The following is a 23,290-nucleotide window of genomic DNA, read 5'->3' as shown; positions in this document are numbered from 1 at the left end:
CCATTATTTTGGCTGATATTTCTTTTTGTTTCTTGCTGTCCTTGCTGTAGGGTTGATGTTGTTGCAATGTCTCTGTTACCGACAGAGATGTAAGTGGAGCCTGAGCTGCTAAACAGTCCCGTTCTCACTCTGCCCTAGTGCTAGTTAGCTTTGAAAACAGCTCATATTCCTTTACGTGACTAACCTTCAAATTTCTGATGAGGTTGGTGGTGTTGAAATGTTTTTGGTGCTTTCCGCCTCATGGGACATACGTTGCAAATTGCAAATTTATTGTCTTTTTCAGACACCTGGTAGAACTGCCAGACCGCTGAATATAGTAAAGACATTTTAGCTGCACGTAGAAGAATTGTCTCATGAGTTCTACATCAACTGATTGGCTCTTCTGATCTGCCTTTATAGAGACCACCGATCAAACTATTTAAAACGATTATCGGCCGATAGCGATCGGCGGCCAGTTGGTCGGAGCACCCTTAATTCTCATGGCTATTGAAAATAATATCACAAAAATGTTTAGATATGGTTTGAGCTTCAGAGCATATCTTTTTAAAAAAGCAAGTGATGAGATTTATTTATCAAAATATACCACAGTCAAATTAACTTTGAATACAAACAAGACTTTATTGCTAATCTAAAACATCAAACTAACTAATACATATAGACAAACATAAACAACAGGTTGGTGAGTGAGCTGTAACAGAAGGATGATCTTTATGATCTGTTCAGAGAAATTGAACTTTATGGAATCTATAGACAATGCCTTGAGAACCATCGATATTTAATTCTCAATTTGCAATCGGGTTACTCATATTATATTAAAGAGAGACCAGCACTTTAAGCGAAAGTTGGAGATGAAATTGCGTTTCCTTTTGTTGCTTTGGTCCTTTGGCTCTTTGTAGAAAGTTCTGTTTGTTCCGTCAATGTTTTGGACCTCTGTTAAGATTGTGGATTGGAATGATGAGGCGGGGCTTTGAAGCGAGGCCTCCCTCAAGGGAGACTCACGACTCCCATCACGTGTGTGAGTCATAGAGCAGAGACGGAGAAAAGCTTCCTCGGAACTTTGCGTTCCAAGCTTTCCTGGACTCTACATTGTGCGAAGACAGAAGGGTACCGGAGAAGGCTAAGAGCCATGAGGGCAAGAGCGTGGAGGATGAAGAGAGCAGAAGAAAAGAGAGGGTTTGTCCGAGGTGGGGAGGCTTTGTACTTTTGAAGTTTGCTGCACACCAAAGGTATCTTGAGCCAGTAAGAAGTGTCTTTTCCGATACCATGTGATCATCTCCCTGTCCCTCCTTCTGAAGTTGATTGAGTCTTTGTCTGTGAAGACTCCCGTTTCCCACTCAAAAAGTACATGTTTTAATCATGCATTTTATGTATCTCGGATACAACTGAATATATCAAAAATTAATTAACATAAACTTTCCTGAAATGCAGAAAGAATCTAAACGATAGTAAACATGATGTGCTTGTCATGAATGGTTACCATTCCAGTAAAATGACATGAATAAAACAAGATTAAAGATTATATTCATCAATTTGTCAGTTATAAGTGATTACAAATCACTACATATATTTTAAAGGTTACATCAGGCTACAAAATTTTACTATCAAAAAGAGGCTGTGCATTGTTCAGTGTAGAACAATACAATGAAGTCTTCTGATAGCGTTATAGCTAATAATACAGGTATATGCTTTGTGTCAAAGTTCCTGGAATTAAGATGAGATATCCTGATATGTGTATACACTTGAAAAGCTAATTTTGTACATTTGGAGTTATGAGTAGAGCATTAGTTTTCTGTCCTGCTAAGAAATTCAACAGTTCAGATCCAGTGTGTCTTGAACAATGACGATAGTCATGTGAGGTTGTATGCTGACCATCACCTCTGCCCTTTAGGGGTGAGGGTCTTGGTGCATCCACAGAACTCTCTGTTCTCACGACGGTCAACATTAGGCAGCTGCAGGTTTTAGCTAGACTCCTTGGCAGAGTCTTTAAATGTATGACTTTGAAGAATGTCCAGAGTGACTGCTGGCCTGTGTCTTAGTTTTAATAACTTGGATGTAAATATCCATGTAGATCCTGTATTGAAGTCATTCCGTGTGGAAATAAATAATTCTTCTGCCCATAAGATCCTAATATCCCCACTTCAAGAGGAAATGGTCTAAATGTGGGCGCTGACGTTCGGTGGAACATAGGCAGAAGCAGCAGACAAACACAAACAAACAACAAGACAACACCTCCACATAACCAGTGTTGAGTGGTAAGTGTATACTTGAATGGACTTAGTGTATGGTGGCTAGGGATTTCAGGTACCTTAACGTTGGCTGCTTTATCTATGAGGAAAATAGTTAATGGTGTATTGTAAGAACAGTTAGAACTATGTCCGCCTGTTTTAGCTGTGTGTGAGACTGTTTTAAACTATGTCAGACTATTTCAACCTCCCCCTTTTCTGGGATTTCAGAGCTCTTGTCTGTCGACATGGTTTCGGTGGACCCATTTGAAGATTGGTGCTTTTGTGTCTTGGCTAATCTGGATCCTCTAGGTGACTATGGGTGCTGATGAAGCCACAGTTGATGGAAGTCTTTCACACAGTTCTTGATGTCTATATATGACTCATCATGATCTTCTGTATGACTTGAGATTAAGGCTAATGGCTGAGTTTTCGGTCCATAAGCCGGTGCAGTGACGGTCAGTGTTGTGCCTGGCACCTGTGTTCCAGTCATTGTTTGAGAAAGGATGAGTATGAATTGTCTTTATGGTCGGCCTTGGGTGGATTCTGCTTGAAGAATGCTGTGAGTAGCTTCAGCAGTTCTGTTGAGTCTTCTGCAGGTGGCTTATCTTGTTCTTGTGCAGGCTTAGTTCTGTGTCTGTCTGCATAGTGTTGAAATGACTTTCGTCATCAGTTGCCTTTAAACGTCCATTTGGGTTCCCATGTCATCCTTTCTTTTGGATGGCTTGAGGGATGTGGTTTGTTCCACGGTATCTCCCAGTGGTTGGACATACATTTGGGTCTGGCACTGATTCGGGGGTCTCATTCTTGATTGCCATGGGGTTCATGCCGCTTTATGCTGATAAACCTGGCTTTGTTGTGATGCCACATCTTCTAATGCCAGCCCTTGGTTTTGAGAGGCTTGAGACTGACGATGTCTTGGGGGCCTTTCTTGAGGCAATTATTTGTTTAAAATAAGCCTTATGTGCCAAGTCACGCAGTTGTTGAGCTGTCATCATGCGAGGACAGGCTGTGACTCCTAGATGATAGCTCACCGTGGGATGCAGGTTTCAGAGGAAGATGGATTTGAAGTTGATTTCTTCTTCCATCTCAGGTTCGTTCTAGGACTTGAAGTTAGCTTGCTGTAGTCAATGGCAGTAGGCTTGTATGGTCTCTTTCCAACCCTGTTTTGTTTTCAGGGTAGTAAACAGTTCTTGCTCTGGGTTTGAAAATTCTTTAATCAGGGCTTCTCTTAGAAGTTGGTAGTCAGACTTTGTGTAGTTTGAATGTCTGTCAAGAAAACATCGCACCTCAAGACAGGATGTTATCCATAGTAGGTAGAAAGTGTCTCTGTTAGTCATCTGAGGCCTCATATTCAGGTGGAAGTCTATGTCACACAGGTAAGCATGTATATCATGATCCTTAGCAGGATTTGGCATGCACTTGTCAATGTTCCTTGCTAGCTTGTCGAGGTCTTTAAAATCCATTCCAGGTGCTGCTTCAGGGTTCGTTGGAATATTCACCCTTTCACTGTTGTTAGCGAGGGGTTCTTGGAAGAGGGCCAGTGAGGTTTTGTGCTGTGGGCCCTCGTTTCTTTCATCATATGTCAGCTTTAGGTTGGAAGATACTGCTTTGTCGATCAGGGGTGCTGCTCTGGGATGCCTGTCCATTTGAAGCTTTCACCTTAACTCGTAAGAGTGTTTCAGTTAATCTCTGACCATGTCAAGCTCATCTTTGGTGAGGTCGAGTTGTTGTCTTTCAAATCAAACCTGGCTTTTTCCAGTTGCGCTTCGGTGTGCTGGAGTTTATTTTCCAAGTCCTCTTGGGTGGTTTTAGCCTGTTGCTCTCTGTGCGTCGATCTTGGGTCTAAGTGGCACATGGCATGCGTTAGCACCTTATGGGTCTTTGTGGACTGAAGCTTTAGATTGTTTACATCCTATGAAAGGTGGGCAGCGTTCTTGTCGCTCAGTTTCATCTGGTCTATGAGGTTGTGGGACAGGGAGCTGGTGATTTTCCCACCTCGGTGACTCAGTCCCGCCTCCAAGTCTTTCCAGTGGACTGTGGGGTCAGTCTTCAGAGACATGTTGGCACACTGTAGTGGAACACTAGGAAGAGAGCTGACACAGATCTGCACAGGGTTAAGGGCCTAGATGTAGTGTTACAGCTAGGTGTTGGCTTCAGTGTGTGGAGATATAAATGAAGGGTAGTGACAGCTAAGTGTTGTTTTCAGTGAATGTGAGCAACTAGTGAAGTGTAATTTATTTATTTTCAATCTGGCAGGATTGACACCATACACCTGTTTTACGCAGTACATTTGAACTGCTTACTACAGATGCCTCAAAGGCATGCTCGGGGGGCGGTGACAGTTACCTGGCGCTTCTCTCTGCAATTTATTTCCAGACGTGGTTGCGTTTGGATGCCGGAATTTGGATTGTGTTGATAAACACAAAGAGAGAGAGGTCGCATAAGGGTGGACTAGGGAGAACACGCAAAATTTGGTTTAATGATTTGACATTTCAAGATGACTCTTATTGATGACAAATATTTTAACCAGAATTATCAGTGGTTCAACAGGCTTGGTCTCTAGACTGTAAACAGTAAGGAGAGAAAAGTCAGAGGGAGACAGATAATTTAAAATGAAATGGAAAATAACAAAGACTAAATGAACAAAATCCACCAAACAAATGTTCTGTTATTATGCTTAATAGTAGTATCAGGGATTCTGATTGAGCCTTGGTGCTTGTTGATTGTGATTGTGTTACAGAACCTTTTATTTGAGGGATTTTGTCAATTTAAAATTCCACAATGGGGAAGTGGATAGAGTCTTATACTGTGGGCCTGGAGATTGAGTAGATACTGCTCTGATGGGGGCCCTCCACATGAGACAGATCACCTCAATGCCCAACACACAAGAGGGAAATAAAATAAAACAGCCAATAAGTAATTAAAATAAGATGGAAACTAATGGGTGGTTGGTGATAATAAGAATGAGAGGCAGTTGTAAGTTTATAAACTATAAACTGACACTGCTTCAGACTTATTATTATCTAAATTAGTTAAGCTTTGATAAGAAATTGATAAAAGTGGTAATAATCAAGCTGTAATTAATTGTAACAAGCCACGGGATGCTAACTGCTAGCTTTTGATGCTATGGCTTATTATAAGCTTTCAATGCAAGACCGCTAACTTATTAGCTTAGCTATGCTGTACTTTGTTGACAATATGGCGTTGGCAGGTTGCGCATGCGTGGTGAGTTGCCCCGGAACAGTCTCCTAGGACTTCCCGTGAACTCTCGTCATCATGAAACCACAGTTTCAGCGAATCACATGAACGTCAGCGCGTTTGACAATGCACAAATTACAGCCGTCATGTTCAGCTCATTGTAACTCAACGTGGCGTTTGCAATTTCAATGCATTCAAGGCGAATCTTAATGCACAAATAAAAGCTGTTTGCCGCGTGGTATTAATCACTCTAGTTCTTTTTAAAGAGTAATTCTTAAGCAATGCAAGTTACAGACAACTCACGCACTTGTTTTACGGAGCGGCGCTTATACTTTCAACTCGTTCGGAGCTAGATTAATCTATATTTAAGTGGCAGGTTAACTGCGGCTGTTTAAACAACAACACAGTTTGATCAGAGTGGATTTTCGTGTCAGTTTCTGGTTACACAGCAGGGTCTATCCATTGAAGGTACACAGATTTACTGCTAATCTCTAGCGTGATAAAAAATGTACTCTCCAGTTCAAAATTACACTCAGACAATGATGCACATTGTAACACGAGTTATTTTCAAATTCGCTCAGCGAGCAGGCACAAAAACGCGAACATTACTACTCCAATGATTACCACAGACAGTTAAGATAGACTAGTTGAATGCACTGGAACATCGCAATGTCATCAATCTTGCTATAAAATAAGGCAATTTAGGAAGAGTTAGAGGAACATCGCTCATCTCTTTACCTTTACCGCACTGCGAGGAGATTTCTTCGTCCTGGCAGGGGGAAATTTTAAGCTCCTTTTGTGGAGTTTTCACTTTATCTGGAACTTTATTCCATAAATTGTGTCTGGGTTTGTTTCATCAGAGAGTTACATTTTATTCCTGTGCTCTTTTCATGAGTGCTGAAGGCGACGTTAAGCCTTTCACTCATAACAAGGAGGTAAATACGAGCTCTAGCTTTCTCGTTGTCACGACAACAAGCTGGCACACAATACATACAGTATGTCACAGACGCAACACTTTAGACTAGTTTCTCTGTTCTGGTTTTGGATTCAAAGAAACGAATGACTGTGTGTATTAAAAGACAAACAACTCATTTAGATATTTGCCCGCATTCCAACACCATTATATGGATATGTAGGATCTTATGTGTAGAAGAATTATTAATTTCCACGCTGAATGACTTAAATTCAGGATCTACAGGTATATTTACTTCCAAGTTATTAAAACTAAGGGGCCGTTTACACGACAACGTTTTCAACTAAAAATGGAAAACTTTTTGTACATTTTGGCTGTTCGTTTTCAGATGACAACAGTGTTTTGGGGCCTGAAAACACACTTTTGAAAATGGGTTTCAAAGTGCAAGTTTTTAAAAATGATGCCGTTATCGTCTCCGTGTAAACATACAAAAACGCGAATTTGTGAAAATGATGACGTCATGCGCACGTGTATTATGTGTTCAGTCTATAGGCATGCGCGTGAGCACTTCAAAACAACGTGCGAGACATTGTATTTTTGAATGGCGGACTACAGGACTGTGTTTGTGCTGCTCAAGATTTTTAGTTTTTTGACTCTTCTCCAGCAAAGTGTAGATTTACTGCATCACTACTGCGACCAGCGATCGCCATCTTCATTGTTTGTATTCACCGCTCTGTGGAAGAATGCTTATTTGCGCAGGCGCGTAGTTTCTTTACAAAGTGACATCGCCAACTACTGGCCTGGCATGTATAATACAGCGTTTTTAGTCGTTTTCGCGGATCCGTGTGAACGGGGATAGTTTTGAAAACGTTGTCATCTGTTTGTAAAACTTTTCAAAAACACAAAGGAAAACTTTTCAGTTTTTAGTACATCGTTGTCGTGTAAACGTACCCTAAGACACACAGGCCAGCAGTCACTCCGGACATTCCTCAAAGTCATACATTTAAAGACTGCCAAGGAGTCTAGCTAAAACCTGTATCTGCCTAATGCAAGGTTATTTTCATTAACTAAAACTGAAATGAAAACTATTGATTAACATTTTCGTAAACTGAAATAAAATATTTTTCAATAAATGGAAAAACTAAAACTAAATGAAACTAACAGCAGTTATTAAAAAATGAACTGTAATAAAATGTAAATGATCAAAAATAAATTATCATTTTCGTAATCAACGAGTTCTCATCACATGGCGGAAAAATCTGACCTGTGTGTGTTTGAGATCTTCACTATTGGGCTGTTTAGGTGAACACCTGCAGGTGGCGTTGTAGCATGTAATGCACACGAGATTAGCTGGTACTGAAAGACATATGAAGACAACTCATACACGAATTATGGCTGGTTGGAAGTCTTTATTTAAAAAACGAGTATAAAGACATTTCACAATTTTCAATAAATATTTTCAGGTCCTACTGTGGCGAAGGCTCGCATACAGGGGTAACAGGTGCAATACTATGGCAAAGGTGCTAGCGTTAGCATTAGCGCATTTAAACGTTACAAATACTGTAATTACACATAATCTAATGCAAATATGCTTTCAATCATCATCGAGTTGTTATAACAGCTTATTTTACTGATTTCATGTGGATTCCATTCATAGAATGAAGCAGAAAGCAATGCATAATATATCTAGAATATGAAATATGTGCACACTTTTTTCTTCATGTTGGTATTTGGATAATTTCTGCACTACAGTGGCCTCTGGCTTCCTGGTTTAATGGATAACATACTATATTCTGTCCCACCAGGATTTCGCTGCACTTTTTCCTGGATTTTGCGGCCTAAAATGACTGAATTTGCTGCGACATTTCTCAAATTTTGCGATGCAGTTTGCGGCATTTTTTGTGGGTTGTTTTGCAGTGAAAACTCACAAATCATCATTATACACCTCTGTGATTGTGTTATTTACATTGTAAGTGCAATTACATGTAAATATTTCAATGCACAATAACTTCATATGCTGTTAGCAGGCCAAAAAAAGAAAAAAGAATAACACACACACACACACACACACACAAAACATACATTTAGGTGAATCCTGTGGATATTGGAAGACCCTTAATTATTTTTTATGAAAAATTTCTGCCTCAGACAATGCAAGAAAACATAAGGTTAAAATAGACATTATTAGGCAATATATCTGCTAACTAAAAACATAAATGAGGATTCAATAATTAGACCTGTTGCAATTATTACATTGTCTGATTTATGGCCATACAAATACAATTAGATTTCATATATTTGAGAATTTATGCACAAATTTAAATTCCACAAGTGTTTCAAAAGAATTTTACATATATGAAAATGTATGTTGCATACATGCATGTAAGTGAACAGTAAAAAAACATCAGCAAAGTGTTCAGCATAAATTGCCATTTTTAGATTCGTTGCCTACTGTATTAAGCAATTCAAATTCTAATCACATTTTTCTACACACCTAATGGGGATTTTAAGTGAATGTTAGAGATTCTAAGTATAAACCATTATAAACCATTCTCATTCACAGCACTCAGGGTGAAGATTAAACACAAGCTGTGATGTATGTGTGCTGTCTGCGATCCCGCCAAAATTTAGACAAGGATTTTGATAGTGAACACAAAATGTGAAGGAGACGAGGGAGACGCTTACACTGTTACTATGGAGATGATACAACAGCAGCTGTGCATTTGGATATGTTGGGACTGCTTCAGGCTTTTCAAGCATTTGTTTTGCCACTGTCAAACATGAAGGAAAGTGATGAGATTCCCTCAGATTTACATTTTTTGCAGAAAATTTGTAGAAATTATAAAAAATGGCAAGCTACCGCAAATAATGTGGAGATTGGTTGAATTTGCTAGAATTCTAGCGATCGCAAAATCCTGGAGGGAATGTATATTTAACAGACGACCAAGGATTTCAATATTATACGAGACACATATCATATCATATGCAGTAAATGTAAATATATATAAACAAAGTGTCGGAGCACCCCCTGTCAGTACAGTGAGTCTCTACAATTTAACAAGATTTCATGTTTAACATGAATTTGAGTTCATTTGAACTTTTCATACATTTAACTTTTACACCTTTGATTTGCTTTTGTTTGGTTCTTTGTGACTTTGTTGCATCTCAAACCATTGTTATTCTTATTAGGCACAAGTATGCTGCATCTAAGTAAACTGTGCAAATATTCAACTGTTTAGTTTTGCTTAAAGTGTAATGTTTGCCAAGCTTAAATTCAAATGTCTTGCTTTGGTCTACACTCTGGAAGTGTTCTGTTAACTCTCAAAACTATAATTACTAAAACTAAAACTGAAACTAAAATATATAAAAATGAAATAGAAATGTGTTTACAAAATAAAAACTTAACTAAAACTAAAAAAATAATGAATGAAACTAACTAAAACTAAACTGAAATATATAGCAAATATGAAAACTATCTAAAATAACCTTGGCCTAATGTTGACCGTTTTGAGAACAAAGAGAGTTCTGTGGACCATACCCTAATGGGCAGAGGTGATGGTCAGCATAAAACCTCACATGACAATTACATTGTTCAAGACACAGAGCTTGAACAGACTCACTGGTTCTGAACTGTTGAACTTCTTAGCAGGACAGAAAACTAATGCTCTACTAATAACTTCACACATCAGGATATCTCATCATATATCCAGGAACTTTGACACACTCGCAAAACTAACTTTTCTTGGGTTTTAACAATGCATATACCGCACCCTCTTACTATTAGGGGTCAAGCCCCAAAGGGGCGAAAGACCCTTATTGTTTTTGTTAGTTTTCTTATTCTTCTTCTTCCGTTCTTGATTCTATGACAGCCCATAGAACCGCTTGCGGGAAAGTTATGAAATTTGGCACACAGATAGAGGACAGTTTGATTTGTTACCATAGCAAATTTGGCGTCTCTACCTCAAACCCTCTAGCGCCACCAACTGCCCAAATTTGCACTCACGTTTATGTTAATAACTTTTGAACTGTGAGTCCAAGAAACAAAATTATTTTTTCCTCTGATTCCTTGGCTCAAGATGATTCGACTGCACCCTATGACGTCATTTTTCGTCATGAAAAATGTTCTGCCATTTTGAATTTTCTGAAAAACCGACTTTTTCAAACTCGTTCTAGGCCGTTTGTCCGATTTGCACGAAAATTGGCCTGCATCATCTAGAGGCACTCATGACAAAAATTTATTCACAGAATTTTGATAAACCATACCGTTTTCGAATGGCGCTTCAACGAATTCAGTTTTGGAACAGTGCCACTTAGTGGTCACGAGATATGAAAAAAGCAAATTTTTGCTTATAACTTCTGAACAGTTTGTCATAAAATCATCAAATTGGTCTCATTATATTCAGTGGGGTATAGCGAGTCCAACGATATGAAAAATTCCTGTGTCGGCCATTTTGAATTTAGTCATAAAATGCTGTATTTTATGAACGACTTGGCGTATTGTTACGAAATTCAGTATGTGTCTTTGGCACCATGCTCTGAAGGGACTCCAAAAGTTTCGGGACAGCGCCACCTTGTGGTCAAAAATTATAATGCTTTTTCTAAAAATGCTAATAGCTATTGACTCCTTTTGCCTACTTTCATGAGACTGGTCTTGATAGATTCTGTGGTTCATGCCGAGAACAATGATACCAGTTATGTCATGATCGAGCAAACTTCCTGTCCGCCATTTTTAAATGTTTTGAAAACCTACTTTTTCTAACTCCTCCTAGACTGTTTGTCCGATTTGCACTAAAATTGGCCTGTATCATCTAGAGGCAATCACGACAAAAAGTTATTCACAGAATAACCATTTATGACAAGCACATCATGTTTACTATCGTTGAGATTCTTTCTGCATTTCAGGAAAGTTTGTTAATTAGTTTTTAATATATTCAGTTGTATCAGAGATATGTAAAATGTATGATTAAGACATGTACATTTTTAGCGGGAAACGGGAGTCTTCACAGACAAAGACTCATCAATCACCTTCAAAGGAGGGACAGAGATGATCACATGGTATCGGAAAAGACACTTCTGATTGGCTCAAGACATCTTTAGGGTGCAGCCAACCGCAACAGTACAAAGCCTCCCCGCCTCGGAAAAACCCTCTCTCTTCTTCTGCTGGTTCTTCAGCTCTCTTCATCCTTCGTGCTCTTGCCCTCATGGCTCTTAGCCTTCTCCAGCGCACTTCTGTCTTCGCATCATGTAGAGTCCAGGAAAGCTCGGAACGCAAAGTTCAGAGGAAGCTTTTCTCCCTCTCTGCTCTACGACTCACACATGTGACGTTGTATTAAATTTAAAATGGTGGAGAATTTTTATTCAGATTTCTAATCTGATTATTTGTCATTTATCCTTATAATGTTGGTCGAACACGGCTAATTCCATTATACAATTTCCTACATATTATTGGTGATGGTACGCGGGCACTTTAATCCATACTGTGTACATTTATACTACCAAATTTCCCTACATGTGTCAGCATGTATAGTGTGCCTAGTACTGTGAGTGTTTGTGTGTGTTGGAGGCACTAGTACAGTTGTGTGTTAAGGCAGGAGAAATGTTGTCTTCATTCTCCCCTCAGCCAGAGAATCTACTGTTGGCCAGTAAGTGCAAGAACGCTGCTGTGAAACTGGCCGACTTTGGACTGGCCATTGAGGTGCAGGGAGAGCAGCAGGCATGGTTTGGTATGTAACCGTTGCAACATACACTTGTAATCAGATATTAAGACACACACAATAAGCACAATTCACCATAAATAGTTTTAACTTGTGTGTACATCTAATTACATCTTCGTTTTTGCATTTGTTGTGTGCAATTCTTGAATTTTTATTAGTTCTGTCAGTCATTTTAATCGCAATTAATCATGTTTATTTATTTAAGTTAATAATGATTAATCACACATTTTTAAAGTGCTGAAATTTGACACTATATATATTTATTTTCCTGTCAAAATGTATTTTTTACCATCTTAGGAAAGAAAACAAAAATGTAACAATATAATGCTTTATTAACATTTTCCAAGCAAAGCCTTCCATAGTATAAAGATAGAAATGCACTTTCTTCATTTTATCACTGACAAAGAAGCGCTGTTGTGTGTGTGCATTGTGAAGTGTGCGTCAATTTAATGACTCCGGGCAGACATATCACAAACTTTTCTTACTTCCAACAAGTGTTTATGCTGGTTTATGCGTTGTTCGCCTTTAAGAAAAATTAACGCTTTTTCAACTTTTTTCAACAATTAATTGCATGCGTTAAGACATTAATTCGGACAGGTATAGTTTTTATTAAAAGTGGCCAGATTGTGTGAAAGAGTGGCCAGATCTGTTTGTGTGTGTTTTACAGGATTTGCTGGGACACCAGGTTACCTGTCCCCCGAGGTGCTGAGGAAGGAGGCATATGGTAAACCGGTGGACATCTGGGCCTGTGGTAAGTAAACTCGAACACAGTGACATTGATTAGAAGACACAAACCGATTGTATGAGGCCTCCATTGAGGTTTAGTTGCATGTGCAACTATAGCTGACTTCTAAATTTTAGTCATCTGCCTCGCTGGCTGCTGTCTACGTAGGCAGCTACCTTCCAGGGCAGCATCCTAACTGAAACAGTCACACAATGACTTGCACACGAGGCACACAGTAGTGTCGATTTGACAGTTCATGGCTAACGATGGATTCCAATCAAGTTTTATGTTATCATGTTGCTAAGCTAACAAGTCAATACTTCAAAACATTTAATGTATAGACCTACACAAAAAATTTGTGGAATCGTGCTTAATAGATTTAATTTTTAATTCATTTGTTTTATGATACTTTTCAGTACTGAATAAAATATATTTACAACCAACAGGAAGCTTACAAATTTACAGTCACAAAAGTAACAGCTTTTCTTTCCTTCGTCTCCATCAAGGTGTTATTCTATACATTCTTCTGGTTGGATACCCACCATTCTGGGATGAGGATCAGCATAAACTCTATCAGCAGATTAAAGCTGGAGCTTATGATGTAAGTTTTCCATTCTTGCAATTTTCTTCCTCTCTATTTTTTTCTCATCATCGTATTCCTCGTTTGTCCTTGCATCCATTCTTCTTCCCCTTCTGTCACAATCTTTTACAGTTCTGATTAAGTTTTCCTCTGAATTTACTTGAATTGAATTGAAAGTACTGAAGTATGTACTTCAAGAATTTTCTTAGTGCACTGCAGGAACAGAGTGCACTCCTTAGTTACTTTTTTCTACTCTAATCTGTTCTCTTTCCTGTCTTTCTCCTGAATATTTTTGGCTTCTGAGGTGCATTCATGTGACATTTTGATGTCTTCCTTGAGAGAAACGGAAGCAATGTAAGGTGTTTGAGAAATGTTTGTAATCATATGCTTAACTTTTGGCCTGCCTCTCTGCTGCTGTTACTGGTTTGTCTCGACTAGACTACTTTTCTTAAGAGTTATGTTGCTGACCTAGTCATATTGAACTTTGTGTTTGGTAATTGCACATATGTACAGTAATCTCTTTGCAACCACTGTTATTTGTGATTTATTTGGTAAATGCAACCAAATTATGAGTTAGCAATTTTTTATTGAATTGGTTATATCAAGTACCACCAGTATCCTCAAATGTGGTTCAAAAATGTTTTTAGAAGGGGGATGTGGTTTAATTGATATAGAGCAGTTTTGTTGATGCATTTGGCTTTTAAAAATGTTTTGCAGGTCTTTTCTGATAGGGTTGCAGACAGCAGCGAAATACAGTGCTAAATACAAATAATAAAAAGCAAATAGGCTTATCAACTTTGAAAAGGAAGAAGAAAACGCTTCCCAAATCTTTTTTTGTTGAGTTGACGTTAACGGCCATGCATCCAATCAAACATATTTTGGGACCGATTCATATTTTGAGACAGATGCCAACATGGACAGTTTGCATGATATGCCCTCATACTCAGACCTTGAACAAGATACAGTATTAACCAGTCTACATTAAATACAAGTTCACTTGTAGTGAGTATAAATGTAGTTTGTGATGACCATAATGTGTAATGGTTGTGGCCGAAAGCAAGAAACCTTCGAAATTCAAGAGACGCTTAGAAACCAAAATTGCCCATTTTTCTTTTCATACATTTAAATGTTTACTTTTGTACAATAAACAATTTTGGTACTGGCTTGGGTCGCAAAACCAAATGAGAACCACTGGTTTAAATAAACCTCCAAAGGAAACTGTTTTCCCTACAGGCAGACTGCCAAATCAGTTTTGGCATTGTTCTCCACACTTTTGTTTTTGTTTTTGGCAGTTTCCTTCTCCAGAATGGGACACAGTTACTCCTGAAGCGAAAAACCTCATCAATCAAATGCTGACCATCAACCCTGCCAAGAGAATTACTGCACAGGAAGCTCTCAAGCACCCATGGGTCTGTGTAAGTATCCTCCAACATACAGAATGCTTGCACAAAAACAAAAGCAAACTAGCTTTAGATATAGTGAACATCTTTCCTTGTTTGTTTCCATAGCAACGCTCTACTGTGGCTTCCATGATGCACAGACAAGAGACTGTGGAATGCCTGAAGAAGTTCAACGCCCGGAGGAAACTCAAGGTGAGATACAAAGACACACTCACTCCTAGTTATACACAGAGCACTAACCCAGCAGCCAGTACTCAGTTAAAGTTCCTTTCTCTCCTCATAGGGGGCTATTCTCACCACTATGCTTGTGTCACGGAATTTCTCTGGTAAGTTGCTAGGGCCCGGTGAAGCTGGATATTAAAAGGGATAGTTTACACAAAAATAAAAATTCTGTCTATATTTACTCATCCTCATGTTGTTCCAAACCTGCATGACCTTTCTTCTATTGAAAACAAAAGGTGAATTTTTAAGAATATACTGGCCACTCTTACTATACTATCGTATGGCTTTAAAACACATTCAAAACATTGAGAATGTAGTGCACAATATACATGGACCACTTCTAGAACACTTTTGTGGTGCTTTTTTGTCATTTTGGAGCTTGGCAGCCTCAGTCCCCATTCGCTTTCATTATATGGAAGAGCATGGCCAGGATATTCTTCGAAAATTCAGTAATGACAGATTTTAAATTTTTGGATGAACTACTCCTTTAGCCTTTTAACTATATGATTGGGAGTTGAGATGACGGCTGTGTGTGTATCCTGATTGGTCTGTTCTCTGTTGCGTTTGAGTGTTATAATGGGTTGCACTGTCTCCAAGAAGTAATTTGTGTATCTTTGGATCCCCACTCTTCATGTCTTGATGTGGTTTGTTGTATGTTACTGCCAAAGAAACACTGTTTGATTATAGGGGCGATTATAGGATTTCGGATTTCAGTGTTACGGGGGGCTCAGCCCCCAAAGACACTTTAAGATGGGTGCATTTAATGTATTCCACTCTTTTGCATAGATGTTTTTTTAAACTGTGTTTTTACATCATTCAAGCTAGCCAGCTAATATTCACTCAGAATATTGTCATTTTCTATAATAAACATTTATAAAGTTATAAAATAACCAAAATCCCTTAAAGAATGCAGACAAACCATATATTATTGTATATTTATTGGCAGTATGTTTCATCTGTCCCAATCATTCCTTTTGTACTCCATTTATTAACAAAAATTATGGAACAAGAATCAATCATTTAACAACTTCTTTAGTTTAAAGTTATATCAAACACCACAAAAAACCTTTTACAACAATAAATGGCACATTTATTTAATGGAGTGAATTAACTCTAGCTGGTGTTTCTCTGTCTGTAATTCAGATTCGTTCACTGATTCGTTCAGTGCAGTTTTTATAAATCACACCATACCTAGTAGGTGGCAACAAATGAACGTCTTTCGTGTGTTTTGAGTGAGTCATTAAACCATTGATAAAGCACAGATTCTTAAGCATCTTAAGCATTTACCCCACAAATGACAACAAAGTATAGCTATAATTTTGTGAACTGCTGTACATGACTATCAAGCTATACAAAAAATAGCAATATTAGCCAAAAAATAATTATAAGTGATTTAATTACATCTTAATGTAATTGTAATGTCATCAGTCACATTTACTTATTATTCATCCAGCCACTTTCTCTCCTTGTTGAACAAGATTACCATGTAAACAAACGTCATACTTCCTACTCTTAGTCGGTCAATAGATCCTGATCCTCGCTGATTAATTGAAAAGGCGTATTCATTCAGTCAGTCAAACTAATAGTGCTTTATGCTCACAGCACGCACTCGAAAGCTATTGGCTCGTGCTATAGTCAGTCTTTATATCCAAGAAAGTCACCAAAACAGTCTCACGCTGCAACGTAGAGCTCTAGGCAATCACAGATTTGCGTGCAACCCTAAATGGATCTAGCAACACCTGTGGTTCTACATCTTTTGCTTTTAATAAAAGTTGACATTGACTTTAATTATTGTGTGGCAAAGATATATAGAAACAGTAAGTTTGGCCCCTATGTTGAAGGGCTTGTCCCTTTTTATTTAAATAGCCAATAGGCTTTTATAATGTCATAGCCATGAACCATGATTTACTACAGTACTTTCTAGTCGGTTGCAGGTGGTGATAGGAGGAGGGACATTCTCGTTCTAGAGAGCATATGATTGGACAAAAATCTGTGTAGTGCAAGATGAGTCATCAATATTTTTGGTCCTTTTATCCTGGAATTTTTTTTAAATGCGTATACCTGCTAAAAGTCTTTGTCGACTTTTAGGAAGACACTAGCAAATAGATTGTTTCAAAGCTAATAGTCAAAAGCCCTATTCACACATGTAACCAGGTAAATTACAGGAAAATCGCTGGGTTACCTTTACTGGTTAATGTACCAATTGTGCTGTTCAAACATACCATCAATAAGGAAATTTAAAGGTGATGATACATATTCACATTAAGGAAAATTGCCAAAGCAAAATTTACCAGTATTTTCAAAAGTGTCGTGTTCAAACATGACCTTTAAACTGGAAATTGTAGGTAATTTTCTGGAAAAGGCTGTATGTGTGAACGCGACTATTGACGAAAAGTAAGCCACAAATAAAATTTTGATTTCATGGAGTCCTAAATTGACTGTATCCCTAATGGAAAATTTGTATTAGTTTTTATAGCACTTTGTGATCTCATCTGTGATGTCAGAGCTCTGCTTGTAACTACTTTAGATGATGGTCGAACAGAGGACATTGTTAATTAAGAAAACGTTAATAAATGTGTGTGCTGCTGTATTTTTTTAATGTTTGGAGGGATAAATCTCTCTGGGTCAGAAACAAAAAGTCTTATCTTTGTTTTATGTTGCCTGTAATGAAAATATGGCTCTCGTTTGAGTGGGGATCCAGGTGTTCTGAGCCACCTGTCTTTTAAAGAAAAACAAAATTGGTTTGACCTGTTCTTATGACTTACAGTTTCTTCTCCTGTAGACTAATGAATGGTTTTCTTTCACTCTGCCCCCTTTCCTCTTCCCTCTCTCTTTCCTTCTTCTTATTGTGTTTGTGATTGTGTATGGGTGGGTATGAATGTGTCTCTGTGTATGGACATACACACACCTTTATGTGTGTGTTAGTGGGTAGCAGACAGACCACGGCTCCCGCCTCGGTCACTGCGGCTGCGGCTGCACTAGCCGCGGCTGCAGGCACCACAGCAGGGCTGGTGGAACAAGGTAGCACCTTTCTACGGGGCCCAGTTCCTCTGCCCCCTTCTTTCTGTACTCTTATATATCTTCTTTCCTTTCCCTTCTTATTCGCAGTACCTCCCTTTCCTTTTCCAATTCTTTTCTTTTTCCCTTTCCTTTTTTTCAATTTTCTTTGTTCTTTCCCTTTCCTTTTTTATTTTCTTTTCCCTTTTCTTTCCTTTTCCTTTCCTTTTTTCCTTTTTCCTTTTCCTATCCTTCCCCTTCCTATCTTTTTCCTTTCCCTCCATATCTTTTCCTCTTCTTTATGTATTATTTTATCCCTTTCTTCCTCTCCCTTCCTATTCACAGTACTTTCTTTTTCCAGTCCTTTTATTTTCTATTTTCTTTTCCTTTGTTTCCCTTTCTCTTTTCCTCATCCTTTCATTTTGTTTCATTTTTCTATCCTTTTCCTTTCCTTTCACTTTACTTTGTCATTTCCTTTCCCTTTCCTATCTTTTTCCTTTCCCTTCCCTATCCTTTTCCTCTTCTTTAAGTTCTCTTTTATCCCTTTCTTCCTCTCCCTTCATATTTACAGTACTTTCCCTTTCCTTTTCCAATCCTTTTCTTTTCCATTTTTTTCCTTTCTTTCCCTTTCTCTTTTCCCCATCCTTTCATTTTGTTTCCTTTTTCTATCCTCTTCCTTTCCCTTTCCTACCCTTTTCCTCTTCTTTTTTTAACTCTTTAACCCCTTCCATCATATCTCTTCCTATTCACAGTATTTTTCATTTTCTATTCTTTTCATTTCCCTTTTCCTTTCCTCATTAATTTTTCTTTCCAGTTGTTCCCTTTTCCTTTACATTTTTTTCTTTCCATTTTCAGATTTTTGCCGCTTGTCACTCACTTGTCCATGACTGTCTCTGCATGGGGCTAAAAGCATGCATGATGACTCACCCTCTTTCTGTCTTTCCTGCTGTTTCTCCCCATCCCCGCATCCTCCACACTTCAGTGCCATTATTTGCCTTATTTTGTCTGATTTCACATTGGGCAGCTCACTGGTCCTATCAGCTGTCTGTCATCATCATTGTCTTAATTTCATTCAGCTTTTATTTTTTTCACTGAGTGGTCACACCAAGGCATGTGCATGATACATTAAATTTTTCCCTCTTTCTCTCCCTTGTGCTCTCTCTCTCTCTCTCGTTTTCTCCATCATTCCTACTTTTATATGTTCTGTAAATCACTTCCATTGACTTAAGTCTGGTTTATTTTTATCCTCCTCATCATCATCACTTTTCTGAGCCATTTTTATCTGACACCTATAAGCCAGTTTATTCCTCTGTATCCTTTCTTCCTTCCTTTACTCTGTCTTTATATTTTTATATACGGTCTGTGAAGTTGAATTCACACCTGTTTTTTTGGGTGGAACAGTCTGCCTGATGTTGTGCTGAATGCTGCATGGGAGGTTGGACTAATGCATGTTCACTAACTTGGGGGTGTGATGGGCTGTACGGATCTGGTGCACCTGTGCATGGTCAAAGCTTCATGAAAACTGTATTTATTGCATCACAAGTTTTTTGCAGTAATGGTCTTAAAACTTTTTTAATTTCATGCTTTAGCCCTTTTTAACCAGCATCTAAAAATATTTTTATGGATATACAGTGCATTCAGAAAGTATTCAGACTCCTTCATTTTTATTTTTATTTTTTTTTCACATTTTGTTATGTTGCAGCCTTATGCAAAAATGCTTTAAATAAAAAAAAATGTTCACATCAATCTACACTCCATACCCCATAATGTCAAAGCAAAAACTAGATTTTTGACAACTTTTCAGATTTATTAAAAATAAAAAACTGAAATAACAGATTGACATAAGTGTTAAGACTCTTAACTCAGTACTTAGTTGAAGCACCTTTGGCAGCGATTACAGCCTCAAGTCTTTTTGGGTATGATGCAACAAGCTTTGCACTCCTGGATTTGGGGATTTTCTGCCATTCTTTTCTGCCGATCCTCTCAAGCTCTGTCAGGTTGGATGGGGACAGCCATTTTCAGGTCTCTCCAGAGATGTTTGATTGGGTTCAAGTCCGGGCTCTGGCTGGGCCACTCAAGGACATTCACAAAGTTGTCCTTAAGCCATTCTTGTGTTGTCTTTGCTGTGTGCTTAGGGTCATTATCCTGTTGGAAGGTGAACCTTCGGCCCAGTCTGAGGTCCTGAGCGCTCTGACCAGGTTTTCATTAAGAATATCTCTGTATTTTGCTGCGTTCAGCTTTCCTTCAACACTAACCAGTCCCCCAGTCCCTGCCACTGAAAAAGACCCCCACATCATAATGCTACCACCACCATTGCGGAGGTGATGAGCAGTGCCTGGTTTCCTCCTGACATAACGCTTGGAATTGAGGCCAAACAGTTCAATCTTCATTTCATCAGACCAGAGAATCTTGTTTCTCACAGTCTGAGAGTCCTTTAGGTGTTTTTATGTGTCTTGCACTGAGAAGAGGCTTCCGTCTGGCCACTCTGCCATAAAGTCCAGATTGGTGGAGTGTTGCAGTGATGGTTGTCCTTCTGCAAGTTTCTCCTGTCTCCATACATGATCTCTGGAGCTCAGCTACAGTGACCATCAGGTTCTTGGTCACCTCGCTTACCATGGCCCTTCTCGTCTGATTGCTCAGTTTGGCTGGTTGGCCAGCTCTAGGAAGAGTCCTGGTTGTTCCAAACTTCGTCCATGTAAGAATTATGGAGGCCACCGTGCTCTTGGGAACCTTCAATGCAGCTGAAATGTTTTGAAGCCTTCCCCAGATCTGTGCCTCGACACAATCCTGTCTCTGAACTCTGCAGGCTGTTCCTTTGACCTCATGGCTTGGTTTTTGCTCTGATATGCATTTTCAGCTGTGAGACCTTATATAGAGAGGTGTGTGCCTTTCCAAATCATGTCCAATCAATTGAATTTGCCACAGGTAGACTCCAATCAAAGTGTAGAAACATCTCATAGATGATCCAGAGAAATGGGATGCACCTAAGCTAAATTTCAAGTGTCATAGCAAAGGGTCTGAATACTTACAGTATGCCAATGTGATATTTCTGTTTTTTCTTAAGTTATTTTTGAAGTTATCAAAAATCTTGTTTTTGCTTTGTCATTATGGTGTATGGAGTGTAGATTGATGTGGAAAAAAATAATTTAAAGCATTTTAGCATAAGGCTGCAACATAGCAAAATGTGGAAAAAATAAAGGGGTCTGAATACTTTCTGAATGCACTATAGGCTTATGTGCTCTCTCTATATTTATTTAAGATATTTTTATTAATTATAGTTATATTTTTTATTTTCTATTATTTATTAAAATTGTGTGAGCAAATTTTTTACACAAACCAGAGCAGTGCATTTTCACATGCAATATATACAGTATATACCGTATGTATATTTTTTTTTCTCACATCAAAAATTTTCATAATCAAAAAGGTATGAAGAAATTAAGATATACTGGATCCACAGTATGTAGAAGACACGTGAATAGCAGAGTATCTTTTTATGCCACAGTACTTAATTGTGGGCCAAAAACTAACTGCTTCAATACATTTGTAATGTTGAGGAGTAGTTTAGCCTGGAATACTCCCTTCTCAGTGCAATATATCACAATAAATCTAGCCACACATAACTGTAATTATACATTACAGTCACAATTTCATCAACTTTGGATTTGTAATAATTTTCTTTGCCCCTCCTGTGATTATCCTCCAGAGCAGAGATATATATAGATATAGATATAGATATAGATATAGATATAGATAGATATAGTATATATATATATATATATATATATATATATATATATACAGTTGTGCTAAAAAGTTTGCATACCCTGGCAGAAATTGTGAAATTTTGGCATTGATTTTGAAAATATTACTGATCATGCAAAAAAAATGTCTTTTAAGGATAGTGATCATATGAAGCCATTTATTAGCACATAGTTGTTTGGCTCCTTTTTAAATCATAATGATAACAGAAATCACCCAAATGGCCCTGATCAAAAGTTTACATACCCTTGAATGTTTGGCCTTGTTACAGACACACAAGGTGACACACACAGGTTTAAATGACAATTAAAGGTTAATTTCCCACACCTGTGGCTTTTTAAATTGCAATTAGTGCCTGTGTAAAAATAGTCAATCAGTTTGTTAGCTCTCACGTGGATGCACTGAGCAGGCTAGATACTGAGCCATGGGGAGCAGAAAATAACTGTCAAAAGACCTGCGTAACAAGGTAATGGAACTTTATAAAGGTGGAAAATGATATAAAAAGATATCCAAAGCCTTGAAAATGCCAGTCAGTACTGTTCAATCACTTAAGAAGTGGAAAATTCGGGGATCTCTTGATACCAGGCCAAGGTCAGGTAGACCAAGAAAGATTTCAGCCACAACTGCCAGAAGAATTGTTCGGGATACAAAGAAAAACCCACAGGTAACCTAAAAGATGGTGTGGTTGTTTCAAGGAACACAATACGACAATACTTGAACAAAAATGAGCTGCATGGTCGAGTTGCCAGAAAGAAGCCTTTACTGCGCCAATGCCACAAAAAAGACCTTGACACAGCTTCTGGCACACTGTAATTTGGAGTGACGAGACCAAAATAGAGCTTTATGGTCACAACCATAAGTGCTATGTTTGGAGAGGGGTCAACATGGCCTATAGTGGAAATAATACCATCCCCACTGTGAAGCATGGTGGTGGCTCACTGATGTTTTGGGGTTGTTTGAGCTCTAAAGGCATGGGGAATCTTGTGAAAATTGATGGCAAGATGGATGCAGCATGTTATCAGAAAATACTGGCAGACAATTTGCATTCTTCTGCACGAAAGCTGTGCTTGGGACGTACTTGGACTTTCCAGCATGACATTGACCCTAAGCACAGGGCCAAGTTGACCCTCAGTTGGTTACAGCAGAAAAAGGTGAAGGTTCTGGAGTGGCCATCACAGTCTCCTGACCTTAATATCATCGAGCCACTCTAGGGAGATCTCAAACGTGCGGTTCATGCAAGACGAACAAAGACTTTGAATGACCTGGAGGCATTTTGCCAAGACGAATGGGCAGCTATACCACTTGCAAGAATTTGGGGCCTCATAGACAACTATTACAAAAGACTGCACGCTGTCATTGATGCTAAAGGGGGCAATACACAGTATTAAGAACTAAGGGTATGCAGACTTTTGAACAGGGGTCATTTCATTTTTTTCTTTATTGCCATGTTTTGTTTTATGATTGTGCCATTCTGTTATAACCTATAGTTGAATATGAATCTCATAAGAAATAAAAGAAATGTGTTTTGCCTGCTCACTCATGTTTTCTTTAAAAA

At 38.4% G+C, this 23,290-nt stretch overlaps 1 protein-coding gene across 28 annotated transcripts in view; it reads left to right on the top strand.

The window, feature by feature from the left end:
* LOC127419600 (calcium/calmodulin-dependent protein kinase type II subunit beta-like) overlaps positions 1-23,290 on the top strand; it is a 114,791-nt gene that overhangs the window by 48,992 nt on the left and 42,509 nt on the right. For 19 of the 28 annotated variants that reach the window (XM_051661290.1, XM_051661253.1, XM_051661244.1 and 16 more), the window contains exons 7-13: positions 11,957-12,059; positions 12,718-12,801; positions 13,281-13,375; positions 14,647-14,769; positions 14,863-14,946; positions 15,038-15,080; positions 17,902-17,997. In XM_051661290.1, coding sequence (XP_051517250.1) covers positions 11,957-12,059; positions 12,718-12,801; positions 13,281-13,375; positions 14,647-14,769; positions 14,863-14,946; positions 15,038-15,080; positions 17,902-17,997 — 628 coding nt within the window. The remainder of the gene's footprint in view (positions 1-11,956; positions 12,060-12,717; positions 12,802-13,280; positions 13,376-14,646; positions 14,770-14,862; positions 14,947-15,037; positions 15,081-17,901; positions 17,998-23,290) is intronic. The other 9 variants (XM_051661334.1, XM_051661307.1, XM_051661344.1 and 6 more) reach the window with 1 other exon arrangement.

Source organism: Myxocyprinus asiaticus, chromosome 3, assembly GCF_019703515.2.
Source record: "Myxocyprinus asiaticus isolate MX2 ecotype Aquarium Trade chromosome 3, UBuf_Myxa_2, whole genome shotgun sequence".
In the NCBI taxonomy this organism is placed as follows: Eukaryota; Metazoa; Chordata; class Actinopteri; order Cypriniformes; family Catostomidae; genus Myxocyprinus; species Myxocyprinus asiaticus.
The sequence above is the reverse complement of the archived record's forward strand: the minus strand, read 5'-3'. Positions and strand labels throughout refer to the sequence as shown.